The sequence below is a fragment of the Rhea pennata genome, chromosome 19 (assembly GCF_028389875.1).
Source record: "Rhea pennata isolate bPtePen1 chromosome 19, bPtePen1.pri, whole genome shotgun sequence".
In the NCBI taxonomy this organism is placed as follows: domain Eukaryota; kingdom Metazoa; phylum Chordata; class Aves; order Rheiformes; family Rheidae; genus Rhea; species Rhea pennata.
In genome coordinates, this window is record NC_084681.1 from 4,005,656 (window position 1) to 4,021,196 (window position 15,541).

Below are 15,541 nucleotides of genomic sequence, written 5' to 3' on the forward strand. Positions count from 1 at the left end.
GTATTTTAAAACTGGGTAAATAGACAATTGCTGCGAGGTGATAAAACACCTGATGTTGTACATTATGTTTCAAAAGCTCCCTTCACCGTCCGCTTTTGCTGAAGACGAGTCGGTAACGCGCTTCTGGCTGCGTGTGCATCCCAGAAAATGCTTTGCATAACGTTTTCATTTTCACGGAGTAGTCTTCCCGGTTAGCAGTGTTTTCAAAATGTTTGGCGATCAGTTTTTAATACCTGCTCTGCTTTGCAAACGGGCTGCTTCAAGGAGCTACAGGCTCTGCTGCCCCCCGGGCGGCCCTCACCCTCTAGAGCGAGTGTTGACTAGAGAGAACGGGAGAAAGCAGCTTATTTCAGCTTCTTAATAAATCTATCAACAAAACAAGATGCCAATGTGTTAAAATTGCCTTCGACTTTAACTAAAATTCAGATCATTTTCTTACTGGATTTTCCTAAAGACATTTGTTTTTAAATTTACATTTAATGCATCTTAAGTCTTTGAAGAAGAAACACCAGCTGAGCCTCTGATGCATTGCCACTACAAGAAGATACTTGTGCCCAAGAATATTTTCAATTTTCATCAGTAATATATTTATAAAGAGAGCCTTGCAAAAATGTAAATGCAGAAGGAAATAAAGAAACCCTTCACATCTGCAGCTCCAGACTTAAGTCAATCCACTTTTTAATTCAGCTTTACATTTATTTTGGGAGTGAGTTGTGTTTGGTTCCTAGTGAGTATTACTAATAAATACAATATTTACAAATAAGTACAATAATTATAAATACAAAATTACTAATAAATATTTCTTGGAATATTTTAAATGGAAGTTTTGTATGTGTGTGAATGAAGAATTCCTTTATTTATTCAGTGCTAAGAAAAGTGTTGTTTCTATGTGCTGCCCCATCCAACCTCTTTCACAGTCGTCTTGACTGTGGAAAGACGGAAAGATGAAAACTGCTGGGCCAGAACAAATCTGGGATCCAAACACTCATTAACCTTGGAAATTCTGCTCAAAGTACAAATCACATAGCAACTGGCTATGGGTGAGATCTCAAATCCAAAGAGCCTAAATATAACTTAAGATTTGTTTCAGAGGCACTGCTACTATAATAGTACAGAAGACAGTATGCCACTAGCATCCAGTTAAACACTATATGGGAGGAAAGATTCTTCTTGTGACTTTTACTGACATGTTTCAATATAATATTAAAGGATAATTTAAGGAATTAAGCTTATAACATTAGCTGCTACTGTGGGAGTGACTCCAAGGGACATATCTTTTTCTTTCTGTCCTTGATGGGTATTATCACCCATCCTGGCAGCTGCTGTTCCAGCTTCAGACCTCTGCAGTCAAACACATCATTCACAACTCTACAGGCCGACTTGAGAAACCAGGCCTTCACTCAGTGGGGCCTAAGCACAGAAACAGATGTCTTATCTGTCTATAACTTGTTTGCATTTTTGGAATTGTCCAAACTTTAAGTTCCTGGAATCCCTACATGCTCTGCTCACAAACTGGATTTCATTACAAGAGAGGAACTCACACTACTAGGCTTCTGCTGAGGAACGTGGGGTTTCGCACTGGGTTTTTATGTTGTAACATACTGTCCTTGCATTTCTTCTACATGAGCAGACCAGGAACATCCAGTGACACAGAGTCTGTGAGTAGAAAAGCAGCAACATAATGTTGCAAATGCAAGAAATGCCTAAGTCACCATGGGGAGGTGCAAGAAAGGGATAAAAACAATCTCTGCTCAACATCATGAGACTTGACAGGACTCATCTTCTCAAAAGTCCAAGGATGATATTTCTAACTATAGCACTAAGATTAAAAAAATTTCCAACCAATGTAGCAATCTGATTTAATATAGATAACCAAGTCCAATTCTATTTTAAAATTTTTTAAAAAATCCAAAATCTTTTCAGACCTGAGAGCTCCAGTTTCCTGCTGGAAATAAAGAAAGCCCAACCTCCCAGGAACTGTAACTTCAAGGAAGCCCTGTACAGAAGGTACTAACACATCCAGGCTTCCTACCCCTAAATCAGGATTCTGTAAATCTTGATTGCTCACAGGGCTTCTCCCTTTCTTGTGAAGCTAGGAGCCATGCCAAAGTCCTTGGAGCATCTAGGATCCTTGCCAAAAAAGCAGGAGTTTAAAAACCTCGGGCCACTCAGGCTACTAGGCTCCCTGCCATGAGGCTAAGATCTGAGCGGCTTGGAAAGGTGTGGCACAGATTCTCGAAGAGTTGGGAAATTAAAAACATTCACTTGCTTCAGGGCTAATGGAGAGCCAGTAGCCAAAAAGCCCTAGAGTCCTGGCTCACCCATGAGTTGCACACTTGAGATCACAGCTTTAGTTTGGTTTCTATGATTTCAAAACAAAACTGGTTTAATTATTCCAAATTTACACTCCTGCTTTTCTTCTTCTTCTCCAGACTTTGCTTCCCTAGGAAATTTAGAAAAGCCATTCTCCATTCTATGATAAAGCTCACTTATGTTTTTGGAAACCTTGGCATTTCTTGAATTCCAATACAGAAATTCCAATTTTCAATCAGCTCCAATCGTGATGTCTTACTTCACAATAAACACAGAAGTAACGAGCATGTAATATACTACTGTCAGCACTGAGTAGCCTCCCTAACCCTGCAGCCGAGCATCCAAACAGGCACCTTCAGATGCTTTCACCTCTGAGAAACAAAACAACAGGAGGCCTTTCTCAGTAGAAGCTCCAGGCTGACTGCAGTAACAGAAGCAATGTTTTTATTTTCTTAGGACACTGGATTTTTTTTTTTTTTTTTTTTTTTGAACTCCCTCAGAAGAAGAAGGTTTACCCACTGCCACAAACAAATCAGTGGTAGACCTGAGGTTAGATAGCAACAGTAATCTTAGTCTTACTAAACAATAAAGCAAACTGTTTCTAGGCAGCCATTGATGTCTGATGATTAGATTTACAAGTAGCAAGTTTTAATTTTCCATCATGAAAATGAATTTTCTGGAAATTTTTCTGGAATTACTCCAGTGTGATGAACAGATGATCTCAACTTTAATCTTGTTTCATAATTATCCAAGCATAAAATTTCTTGAACATGGATTCTTTAAACATGTGCAATTTCTAGTGTAAATGATATTCAAACTAATGCTTGTTCATTCTCCCTTTGATCCACAAAACGAGTGTTGAGAGGCACACAGCACTAAAGGGATATTGAGGGTATACTGAGGAGATAGTCTGAACTTTGTAATGCCTAATGTGATGGATTGATCCCACATTGTCAAGATCAAAGATCATCAATCTCAGCATTTTTTTTCAAAATCCAGCATGCCTTTACGTTGACCTTTAAATTGTTCATTAAGGAGTTATATGTAACATACATCTGCATTCTTCAGATGACTAGCACCAAAAATTTACTGCTTTTCTTTTTCCTAGCAATTTGAATGTAGCAACCCTTTCCAAGGAGACTCAAGATACACTCTTTTCATTTCCATTTGATACAATAATAGCCTACCAATAAATAATAATAAAAAAAGCTCCAGGCTAAGTGAATAGATTCCTATTTTCTACTCACTTGAGATAAGTGCATGCTTCTATACATTTTAAAACTCCTCTTTTTCAAGTTTTTGACGTGTAGGGAGCTAAACCCTGACGGATTCTTGCTTCTGGCCTTGAGTGCAGGGTACATGATGGGTCTCTCTCATGTTACTTGGAGGATAGGGTTAGGTAGGGAGTTCACCTTGGGCAGTATGTTGTCAAACCAAAAGGTGGTACAAGGTGATTTCAGTGAAGACAAAAACCTATTTTGAAGCAAAAGGGCAAAAGCTTGTTCATCTGGTTGATGTGAAAGGCACCAGATTGCAAAGAGAAGTTCTTTATTTAAACCAAGGTCAGGCTGATATGATTGACACTACACTATACACATAACAGTATGATTGATACTACACTAGACACATAAGGTTAAGAAAGACATATAAGTAAGACACAGTCAAGATCAGCTTTAGGCACATGCAAAGTAGGTGACCACCAAAAGCAGCCAGAGTTGCCCCCCTCACTTGCTAAAAGGGATAGAAACCACATCATCCCTCTAACAAGCTCATGTCCTAACCACCACAAAGGTGGCAGGAAGAGATATAGCTGGGCCAGAGAGGGAGTAGATCATCACGAACCCCAGAAAGTAGAAGCCACAGAACCACTCCTTTGTAGGATAAGAGGAAAAGACCGTTGACTGGGAAAACAAGGTCCAGTATCTCTCATCTACCTGGTAGAACAGTCACACAGCTCACAAATTAAGATGCTTGGGACTGTAGATTCCAGACCCTACAGTAAGACCAGATTTGCTAAAGAGAAGGAAGGAGATACAAATTCCCACTCCCCTTTATGCCCCATTGTTTCCACTTCTTATACCTCTTCCTTCTGTTTCCAGAAGATTATATTTTGCTGCTAACAAAATTAAAACCAAAATAAGTTGCTTTGTTCATTATCCTCGGGGCAGCCAAGCAGCTTTGCTTATGCTAAGGCCAGCCTTGTGAATACTAGTATGCCGCCGCCTCAGAAATGGCTGTAGTTCAAGCCTTTACACAACACTCAGACAACTGGGATTATAATGCAATTTAAGAAGCTGGAAGGTAAGCATTCTATGCATCCTAAACAGTCTGCTCTCCCTTCCCTCACTGAAAGTTTGGCTTCCCATTTTTCTTTTATTTAAATGCAGTGAACTGGCTTGGAATGGCTTGATAAAGTTACTTTCTTCTGAAATGACATTCCCAACTTTCCCTTAAGCTATGTCCAAAGTCTACACTTCAAATGCAGATTACTGCTTGGAACACTTGGATCTTTTCCTGTCCCTTCACAGACTTCCCTCCTCAAAATCACTGTCTAAAGTTTCCTGGCTTGCTGTGTATTCATATGATAATTATCCAGGCTAGAAATGTTAGCCTGAATTAAGTTCAGTGTGCTTTTAAAGAGATAGGGCTCATATACATCTTAATATACCTTTTACAATTATACTCTATACCCATTCAATTATGAACAGAATAGTCGGTTATAGCCAGCATTAAAAATTCATTCCTGCACTTACCGTACTATTCAGGCTACTATTTTACTTGTATCAAAAAAAAAAAAAAAAAAAAAAAAAAAAAAAAACAGAGGAATGGGATGGGGAAAATCCAAACCTTCCTTCCTTTATGAGTAGGCTAAAGCAAATGGATGAGTATCTTCCTGTCTGAATACAATACACACAAATATGAGAAGCAGCAGATTTTAGTACTTAGTTAATTGCATAATTGCTATTGTAGCATTACAAACTGGAATGACAGAACAGTGAAAACTAGTGACCTGCACCAAGCAGACAAGATTCAGGTAGATTTCAGCCAACTCGGAGTTAATAAAGTCTATGCATAATCCCAAAGCACAAGAAGTATTATTCCCAGATGCAAACATCCAAAATTTTGTTTAAACAGCACCTTTGACATAACATTAAAATAAATATAATCATAAATTACCTCAATGCAAGCTACTGTAAAACCCTAGGCTTGTATTTTATTTACAGTATGTCCTTTCAATCACAGCCTCAAAAAATATTCCTGGAATGAAATAACCACAGAATTATTTGTTAGACAGATGAAGGTGTACATGGGAAAAGAATAAATCACAAGACTACTCTATTACACAGGCAATACAGTTTTATTATGTTCTTTCACCAATGTAGCAAAAATGTTTTAACAACTGAATGAATAATCAACTTAATTGTTGACTTAGTTGTCAACAGGAATTTAAGAATTATGTTCTAAATTTTAGTCCAGGAAGGCTTGATAGGGAGAAAACAAACCATATACACACTGTAATAATAGTCTCTATTATGAGGATTTAATGCCTTCTTTAAAAGCATGGAGATTATTGAGGCACATTACTGAAGGTTATGTATCATCTCCTCTTTGGCAATGAGATGTGTGGTTTTGTTAACTAGGGCCATCAGTGAGTTGAGCTTGTGAGACCAGTCATTGAGTATATTGTTTGGGTCCTTAGGCCTCTGAAAATTGATAATTCCTGCCAGCCTGTCTACTTTAGCAAAGATGGTCTTATTAACTACTAGGCTGGACAGAAACTCCTCCGATTCCTGCAAAGATAAATAGCACTAAGTCAAGAAAACAGCATTTTCAGCAACCAAAGCATCAAAATTCCTTCCAAACAGCATTACGGCATAGCAAACAAGGTTTTATTTATACTTTACAGAAATACAGCAGTAGTAATACTGTATTTACAAAAAGTGCACAATACTTAATAATACACTGCAAGCTGCTAGTACCATCTATTCAAAAACATTTTTTCATTTGAATTATATCTGATTATCTTTTATGAAATTAGAAGTTTAATATACTACACCAACAGTCTTTTAGACTTTTCAGTGCTTGGCTACACAGACATCAGAATACGCCTTCCAATAAACAAGACAAATATCCATGCGGACTACTGATCACTGTCAAAGAATTCTGAGCTTGTGTCAAGGAGCAAATTTAATTAGAAGACATTAGGGTGAATTTTCTCATTTGTACATGAAATATGAAGATGATATGAAAAAAGAGAGTCTTTTTGGAAAGGTCTTTAAAACACAAAAGGGGATGGCAGAAAAACAATACCAGCCAATGCTCCCTGAGTGCAACCAACTATAAATATGGACATCTAAAGATAAGAAACTCCTTATCTTCAGTCAGTTTTAATCACCCATTCATAAGAGCTTTTTAACACTAGAATACACAAGAAGCTCCAGCATTCAGATATGACCTTCAATCTAAACAAATTTTTAGCATCATCTTTTACCTACATGCACACTTACCATGCTACTGAGTTCTGTTTGGATCAAAAAACTGTTTTCTAACTCTCATAAAAGCAAGCAAATAAACTCAGGCCTTTATACTGAATACTAGAGGCAAAGTAACAAATATTCAGATTAAGATACTATTACTCCCCAGATTTTGCACTACTGCTTCTCAAAAAAAGAACCCAACAAACTGAAGTTCTGTTACTGCTCCCCATCTATCACTACAGCACACTTTATCCTTCACAGTAAGAGATGAAAAGCACTGTGGTACCACAAAGAGGGGAACGGACTAAGGATGATGCCAGGGCACTGCAAGGATAATACAAAAACAGACACAAATACAAAGGCAAATACTATATCCATGAACATTCATACACACAAAGTGTAAATCCTGAGATTTTTGTACTAAGTGTCTTTCTAGTACAATGCTGTATCTTTCTGCATTTTCTAACACAAGGCTATCCTGATCTATGGCACCGTTTACAGAGCTTTTTAAGCTAAAAGACTGCCAACAAATTCAAATAAAAAGAGAAAGTTACTCTGCTGAATACTTAGATTTTTGCCACACACACACACACACACACACACACACACACACACACTTCCACTCCCTTTATAAAAGAAGGATAAGCAAGGCAACACTTACATCAACAGACAGGTCCAGGAGCTGTGCCATTCTCTTCATTGTAATTCTAGTATAGTATTTAGCCATTATTCTAATATTCTGGAATAGAAGCATTCAGAATAGAGGGTTATGTGCAAAAAATAACTGAAGCAGGATGCAAAAATATAAAAGTCAATGTTAAAGGCAGATTAGGAGTTGTAATGCTCTACCAGCAATCCAGCATAAGGTGCATAAAAGAGCAGTAAAATGTTGTGGACAGACAGTCCTTCTCCTTGCAAAAGGTGTAATAGTCTGTGCACATGAAATTAATAATTAGTAGTTGATTTTATTACTTAATAATTTTATATAAAACAAGACTTAAAAGTTCCTGCCCTATTGAAATCTGAGTATTAAATCTCACAACTAAAGTAGACAGTATTTTTTTTTCCTGGCAACTGTGCAGATACACATCTATAATATAAATGAGAAAATAAAATTATAGTATAATACAAAAAGTAACTTATCTGCTGCTTTCCTTAATTTGTTTCTATTTATAACTAAAAAACGGTATCCAAAAGCATTTTTTATTTGAGGCACAGAATACATGATTAATGCTTAAAAAACTAGCTATACTTACATGTTCCACAACTCTGTTCTTTAAATCTTTCCATCGCTTTTCACCTTCCTCTGTACAGCCAAACACATCTGTTGCAGGACTGTCAAGGGATCCTTCTCTCAATTCTTTCCCGTATTCTTCAACTAGAGCAGTCCATCGCATCAATTCCATGGTGGTAAATAGTTTTAGAAGGTCTCTGTAAATGGTTTAACAAAGTTAATTTACAATCCCATATTAATAGGACTTATTTTTACTTGAAAAAAAACCTCAAAAAAGTAATTTAAAATATTTTCACTTTACTACCATGAATACTCACTGTTCTTTTTAAGTATAGTCTGTAATATTTCACACCTATTAGCAGACAGTTCATTTGGACCATGTACATAATACAGATCTTTCTCTTATAAACCCACTCATATATTTTGATTTATTTTAACTTGAATGAAAAATTTGCAGTATTTTTCAAACAGTATTAAATTTCGAGATGTTTATCCCAGATGACAAGTAAGCAGATTTCTTGCACAGCTACTGCAAGAGATGCTTTTTTTTTCTGTAAGAATTGTTTATTAGAACCAATACTTACTTATACTTCGGGATTTCTTCTAGCTTTTTATCACTACTAATTCTGTGTACCAAATCAGATTGTTCATTGTCGTAAGGTGAAAGGATAACATACAGAACAACGCTCTTCAGTGCCTGTTTAAGAAGAGAGTGAGTTTTTCATCTCCATAATTAAACAGAAGAATTCAAAATTCAGCCCTCAGAGCTTGCTTCAATTAGCCCTTACTACGAATTTAAAACATAGAAGGCTTAAGCCAAGCTTATTAAAAAACTAGGTTTAAAATGAAGTCATCTTGCAGAAATGAACCTTCATATTGATACCTTTAAACTGATTCAGCTCAACTAAAACACTAATATTATACATTAATAAATGATAAAAATCAGCATTTTTTTTTAATATTGCATACAATAGCACCACTTAGACTGTAATCACACAGGCGGTTTCAAATTTCTGCACTTCCATAAAACAGAAAACACATTCTCAAGATTTCCAAGACAACACAATAAAAATGTTATAAATATTCTTTTGAAACCAAGTTTATTATATCCGTTTTCAACTAACTGTCAATCAGTTAGTATAGTTGTTGAAAAGAAATTTAAATTAACAACAGCAGACTGATGACCTATTTAATCTGCTGTAAAATAATCTGATAATGGGAAGGATATTTGCCACATGAAAACACAGACATTTTATTTTTAATGTTTTTTTCTACCTGCTGCCACTTTTCACTTTCAGCCTGGATACATGGAGTATCATAAATGGCTCTGTAGTGCTTACAGATGGAGAGATAGGAGCCTTCATGTTGATCCAGCTGTATCATTAAGTTATAGTATTTTAACTTTAGTTTCTGGAATGATAAGAAACATAAATCGTGTAAACGAAATCCAACAGGATTCCAAAAAACATAAGATTCAAATACACTTGGACTCAGACACATGTCAGATCAAAAGGGAGGGAAGAATCCACTACTGACTTACTTCTGTGTTTTCTTCTTGGAAAAATTTGGTATTAATTTTTTTGCTGATAATTTGAGTCCGAATATAGTCTTTTACAGCTAAACAGAGTCTCATCTGCTCCAAAATAAATTCTACACGTTCTTTTTTTTCCATTGAACCATAGGTTTCCACCTAAAATGAGAACAAAACATTTTACCATTACCAAAGACAAATCACATAGGGAAGTGTACCCTGATCCATTAAAAAACAACAACAAAAAAAAATGGGGTGGGGGGTTTAATCCAAAGCTTTTGGTCAGGTAAAAGGTACTCAAATAAAATTAAACACTCTGTATATATACATACATATCCTGACTTAATATACAAGAAAAAAAAAATATCTGACAAAAGACTAAGTAGTTGTTGTAGTAGTAGTAGTTGTAACTCATTACCTTTGACTGGATTTTTTTAATATATAATAACTGTTGCTGTTATATGGCAGACACATAAAGGAGATAATTTTTAGTATCAAGAAAGGTAAAAAAAGTGATGTGTTCTACAGCTATGCTCTCTTAACACAATCACAATCCTAACAACCTTTTCTACCCATTCTTAGCCACTTGTTTGAGTGTAGAAAAATTCATCATGAACCAGACTCTACTTAACATATAAGAAAAGTCTTAACTGCACAAGAAGCAGGTGAGAAAAGAAGGGGAAATCAGGAACAGAAAGAAAGAAAAAAAGAAAAAAGAAAACAATTACTCTCGAGCAAGGGAAAAACAGAGAAAAGATTATTTTATTTCGAATAATAGCCCTCACTTGCACCAGAAGAATCCTCTAACAGTAAATTTTCTGTACTACCTAGAGAACTGAAATTTATTTTCCAAAAAGGAAATAAGTCTATGCAACTTAACCACAAGACTAACAAAAGCAGTTAAAACTGAATAACCTTTTTGCTAATAGCACTTAATCTTATTCCAGACATTTCTGCAGACATACCTGACCAAGTTTCTGAACCCACAATGACTGAAGAGCAATTAGTATTAATGTTTATTGCTGAGGTAACTTTGAGTTACATGGCATGTTACCTGCAATTCTTGCAAAATAGAGGCAGCTTCTTTCACTTCACCATTTTGTTCTTTTATTGTTGCAAGTGTCTTTGTCAGGCGAGCACGTTCAATTTCCACATATATCTAAAATCAGGAGTAGTTTAAACATTAGATTATTCTAAAGGAGAGCGTAAACTCTAAGACCATAACCCTACTACAATATATTTTTACTACCTTAAATATTTTACATACAACTAATTAATTCCATGTATATCCATATAATGGATAGTTGACAGGCTGGAAATATTTAGACCAAATTAATCTAAAACAGAATCTCTGAATTAGTCAATTGTTCTGTACACTAATATGTGCTGAGTACTATTGTTCGCATTTCTTTCACTCACTCCTAACCAGCCATTACGTGACAATACTGGATTATTAACCATCTAGACTAAGTTTGAACAGAAAAAAGCCATAATTTTAATATACATTTAGTTTAATTAGAAATATTTTTCTTAAGTAAATGGAACATTTTGGAAAGTAATTAACTTCTTACGATGCTTCAATATCACCTTCTCGTTACTGTATCTATATTTAACACCTTCCTAAATACGGAAGAAATTAAACTAAACCTGTCCATTTCTCTAACGGACAGAGATGATCTCTAATGAATTAAAGTATTTAAAATACTTTTAGGTATCTCTTCAAGTGGAAAATAAATGACACTTTAGAATTCTCAAAAGCAGTATTAATTACACTAATAATACTTTCAAATATCTACATCACAGAAATATCGCAAATGTCTCAGCAAGTTCTTTACTCACACAATACAGAAAATATTTCTTAGAAAAAAATACACTGCCTTGCTTCTCAGGTTAATTTAGAAATATACTTTTGCCCGTATTTGAACAAGATTAAAGAATAGTGTTAGGAAGCTATGCTTTTAAATAAGGTGGACATTTTTATTCTACCTTTTAGACACTCAGTCTTAAAACAAAATCTTACTTTTCCTTCTGTAACCATACGCAACGTGTCAATTAAGCGTAGTTTGACTGGTAAGTCTGTGATTTCTTCAACGTAAGTGCAGCATTGCTGGACCATTTTAGCAACTGCCTGACATAATAATAGAACAGAAAAAAAAAACTTTATTTTTACATTTCCAAATGCATTCAATTTATAAAATTCAGGGACAAGTACTAAACAATTTAACATCAAATTAAAGAGACTTATCTCAAAAAAGCATGCAAGACATTTCTAATCACTTTGGCTCATAAAGCCATTTAAAATGCTAGCAGTGATGGTAGGAGTCAAATGTGATGCTGTTCTCTCATTTCTTTCTTCTCAGTTGTTTCAATGACACTTGAAGTTCATTCCACACAGCTCTCCCTTGAAAAGCAGCACGTCTCTTCTGCCTAATCAACACGATTTTCACATACACTGGTAAAATTTCATGTTTGCTATAGGACCTACCTAGTTATATATCCTCTCTTAAGTGTGTGCAGTAGCATTTCTCTGTAGGACACAAATATTTCTGATTGATGCTTTTTCATCTCTGCAGATCCCTAAACAGGCCCTGCTAGTAAGTTACCATCTTTCAGGGGCAAGCATGAGTATTGGAATATGTTCTTCTGCTAATAACACTGACAAAGTTATTAGAAGTATTACGAAGTACCTACTTCTAGAAAAACAGAATGAATATACATTTTATGTACTAGGCCCCTCTAATACAAAATAACACAGAGGCAATTACGCAAGGCCTCCAAAATATCTAGAGACAGGTATTTTCTATTGAGACCTGAAACAAAAGCATGACAACCAGATGTTCCTAAAATATACAGTATTGAAATACAAAAGTCAAGTATAAAGAATGTAATGTCCTTCAGTTGAGTTAATTTTCAGAATAAAAAGGCTTTCTTCAAAGAAAAAAAAAAATAGCTGAAACGATCTGAGTCTTCAGTCATTGTTTGTGCAAGTCAGAGCACGAATTCTACTTGTATACAAAATCCTAATGTTTCTGCACACTAAAAAGGAGGTAACCTTCTTCTTCCTAAAGTGATAGTGCCTTCAAAATTGCCTATTGCTAACTTCTAATTAAGTCAAACTAAACATGCAGCTTATAATTGAGCAAAATAAAGTTTGTACCTTTTTAAAGGCAAACACTTTAGGCTATCCTGTCAGCTGATTTGTAAGACAGAACGGAATTGCACAGTATGACAGTTTCAAAAGCAAGCACACTCATTTAAAGGATATCTCTTATTTCATCAAAATAAATTGCAACAACTCTGTTCAATGTACGCCTCATACTTAGTATTCTTCTATTCACATGTCTCCAGTGCAGACTATAGAACAGTGTAAAGATGAACTACTACCTAAAAACCTAAGTATGCAGTGAAAGCAGAACAGTCACGGTTGTATTGCCAAGAATGACAAATTGGACAACATGGAGCTCAGACTTGAGGTTGAGATTAATTCCAGACATTAATTTCATCACTGGCTATCACATGCATACCAAAAAATGTTAACAGAAGCTAATTACAACATATTCAAACAAGTGATAGTCAGAAGAGCCCCTATATGTAAGGGGGAGTTCAGATACATAATATAGCTCCAAATACAGTTTTATTTTTTGCTTAAAAGACTTATATTCACCTGTTTCAACTGACTTCTTCTCTTTGACAGAAGAATAATATTTTCATTAAGAGCATCCCAGTCTTTAGCTTCGTAACACATTTTCACTATAGCAACTAAGATGCGGGATGTGGAAACCATGTCAGATGCCTGCAACAAACAAACAGCATATCAGTGACAGAACAAACAACTTGCAGTTCTCTATCTCTTACACTTCTATTATACAAAAAGGGAGAAAAACATTAAATGTAGCCTTACTGATTTTCTTTTTAAAGAGAAGAAAAAACAAAGGAGGAAGACTGACACCCCAAATCTCTTCATTGTTTTAACTCTGTGACCCTCTGAACAAGGTGCATGCAGGACAACCCTGCATAAGTGTTGCTCATCACAATGTACTTACTGTTCGTGTTTGTTTTTCCAAGGAGAGAAGGTTTTCAATTACTTCTTGGAGTCTTCCTTCCTAATATGATAGACAAAGAATTATCACCATGACTGAAGAAAACAATTCAGCTTATATTGAGAACAACTTTGATCCTCATAGAAGGGGAAACAAATACAGACTAGTCTGGGCACTAATTTTTTTTTAAAGGTGCTTATGGATAGTGATTATACTGCTCTTTAAAAAAAGAAAAGAAAGAAAGAAAACAAGAAAAAGAAAGCAAAGGCAGAACAGCACTGGTTCCATTTTTACCCAATACACACTAAAAACTGCCTGTCCTGAGCAAGAAACCTAGCAAGTGTCAAACAGGTTTGGTTAGCTTGTACTCACAAAACTAGTCAAAACAAAGCTTTTGACCAGCCCCAGTCAAAACAAAGCTTCAGGTGAAAACAGATAGGTAACTAAGATTCCTCAGCCAAAAAAAAATGTTTCATTGCAATTTTCATTCACATTCATCATATCTTAGTAGCAATAACAGCATACTGTAGAAAGCATAAACCACATGCTTTATAGTCTGAGCATGGAATTATAATATTTCTTTTTGGGGGTTCTGAGGGCTGTATTTGCCTTTGTTTATACAGGTTAAAGATATCATAAGGTGCTTTTAGCCCTTAGTTGTTTTTCCTAGCAAGTACTTTGGGGGAAAAATGTTATTGGGAATATTTTTAAACAGCTCATGGCAGAAATGGAACTTAAAAAAAAAAGAAAAAAAAAAGTAGTATCCTGATGACTTCCTTTAAAATATATAAAATGGTCTTTGTCAAGCCTGGGCTTTTACTAGAATAGAATTCGCGTTATATTACAATGAAATATGGCCACGGCTTCCATACCTACTCAGAACTGTGTCCATGGCACACAGTATATGGACCTCCTCTCCAAGCAATACTGTATCAAGATAGTGCAAGCTGCAATTTATCTATCACAAAGCTAATGCCTTCAGAATTCTACATTACACTGTAGAGTATGATATTTTTCTCTCACTGAGAGACACGGATCCAGGCAGGCCATTTGCAGCCTGTAAAGAGTCAGAAGCCATCCTACCAGGACCGAGCAGAACAGCAAATCCAGGCTGTCTGTTCTGACATTCGAGGTGTGCAAGAATCTCCTTCACTACATAACAAAGCCCTAAGAGAAACCTCGGACGCAGTAAGCCTATGTTCTGCGATTGTCCATGGCTGGGTGCACGCACAGGTTTGATCAACACATGCCAGTCACCCTACCAGCCAGTCATCGCTCCCGCCCTGCACTACAGTCTTCTGGGGAAGGTAAATGTCAGAACGCAAAGAACTGCCTGCCGAAGGGGACACGGGCACACTTAAGCCAGGTCGCCTTTAGCGCACAGCAGCCCAAGGATCCTACGCGTCTGCCCGGGGCGAAGAGCGGCAGGAGGGGGAAGGCGCGGCCGTTCGAGCGGACGGGGAGGAACCCCCCGCTGCCGGCCGCAGCGAGGGCAGTCCTCGCCCACCGCCCTTCCCCAGCGCGGGGCGGCAGGGCCCGCTCCCCGCGGCGCCGCACCGGGGCAGAGCCGCGGCCGCCCGCCGCCGCCGGGCCGCGTCCCCCGAGCGCGGCCTAGCCCACGCCGCGCCATGACTCAGCCCCTCCGCAGCGCCGGGCCTTCACCCCGCCCCACACTCCCCCCTCACCTGCGCCAGCCGCTCGCACTCGGGCAGCCGCTGATCCACCGTCGCGCTGTAATCCACCTCCATTTTCACGATGCGGCCGTCGGCCCGCTCCGCGCCGCCCTCCGCCATCTCGCCGGCCCCGCTCCGCGGCCCGCTCAGACACACACACCGGAAGCGGCGGGGCCCTGCGCGCAGGCACGGCCCGGGCAGCCCCGCGGAAGGCCCCCGCCCCGCGCCAAGCAGGCGCTGCCGCGGGCACCCCGCCGCCGCCGCCGCAGGAC

At 37.5% G+C, this 15,541-nt stretch overlaps 1 protein-coding gene across 1 annotated transcript; it reads right to left on the minus strand.

Moving 5' to 3' along the window:
- Positions 1–5,652: 5,652 nt before the first annotated feature.
- On the minus strand, positions 5,653–15,445 carry PSMD12 (proteasome 26S subunit, non-ATPase 12). Its single transcript, XM_062591792.1, has 11 exons — positions 15,282–15,445; positions 13,600–13,659; positions 13,221–13,349; positions 11,577–11,684; positions 10,611–10,715; positions 9,566–9,715; positions 9,301–9,435; positions 8,610–8,722; positions 8,048–8,222; positions 7,453–7,530; positions 5,653–6,104 (listed from the first exon to the last, which is right to left on the minus strand). The coding sequence occupies exons 1-11, from the start codon at positions 15,387–15,389 to the stop codon at positions 5,895–5,897; spliced, it is 1,371 nt and encodes a 456-aa protein (XP_062447776.1). The 5' UTR covers positions 15,390–15,445; the 3' UTR covers positions 5,653–5,894.
- Between the last annotated feature and the right edge of the window lie 96 nt (positions 15,446–15,541).

Excerpts from the sequence above, each read along its gene's own strand:
- PSMD12 (XM_062591792.1), bottom strand. The coding sequence starts at position 15,389 with ATGGCGGAGGGCGGCGCGGAGCGGGCCGACGGCCGCATCGTGAAAATG. Across the intron at positions 13,660-15,281 it reads AGTGCGAGCGGCTGGCGCAG|GAAGGAAGACTCCAAGAAGT; the intron begins GTGAGGGGGGAG and ends CTATCATATTAG. Across the intron at positions 10,716-11,576 it reads GTATGGTTACAGAAGGAAAA|ATATATGTGGAAATTGAACG; the intron begins GTAAGATTTTGT and ends TCCTGATTTTAG.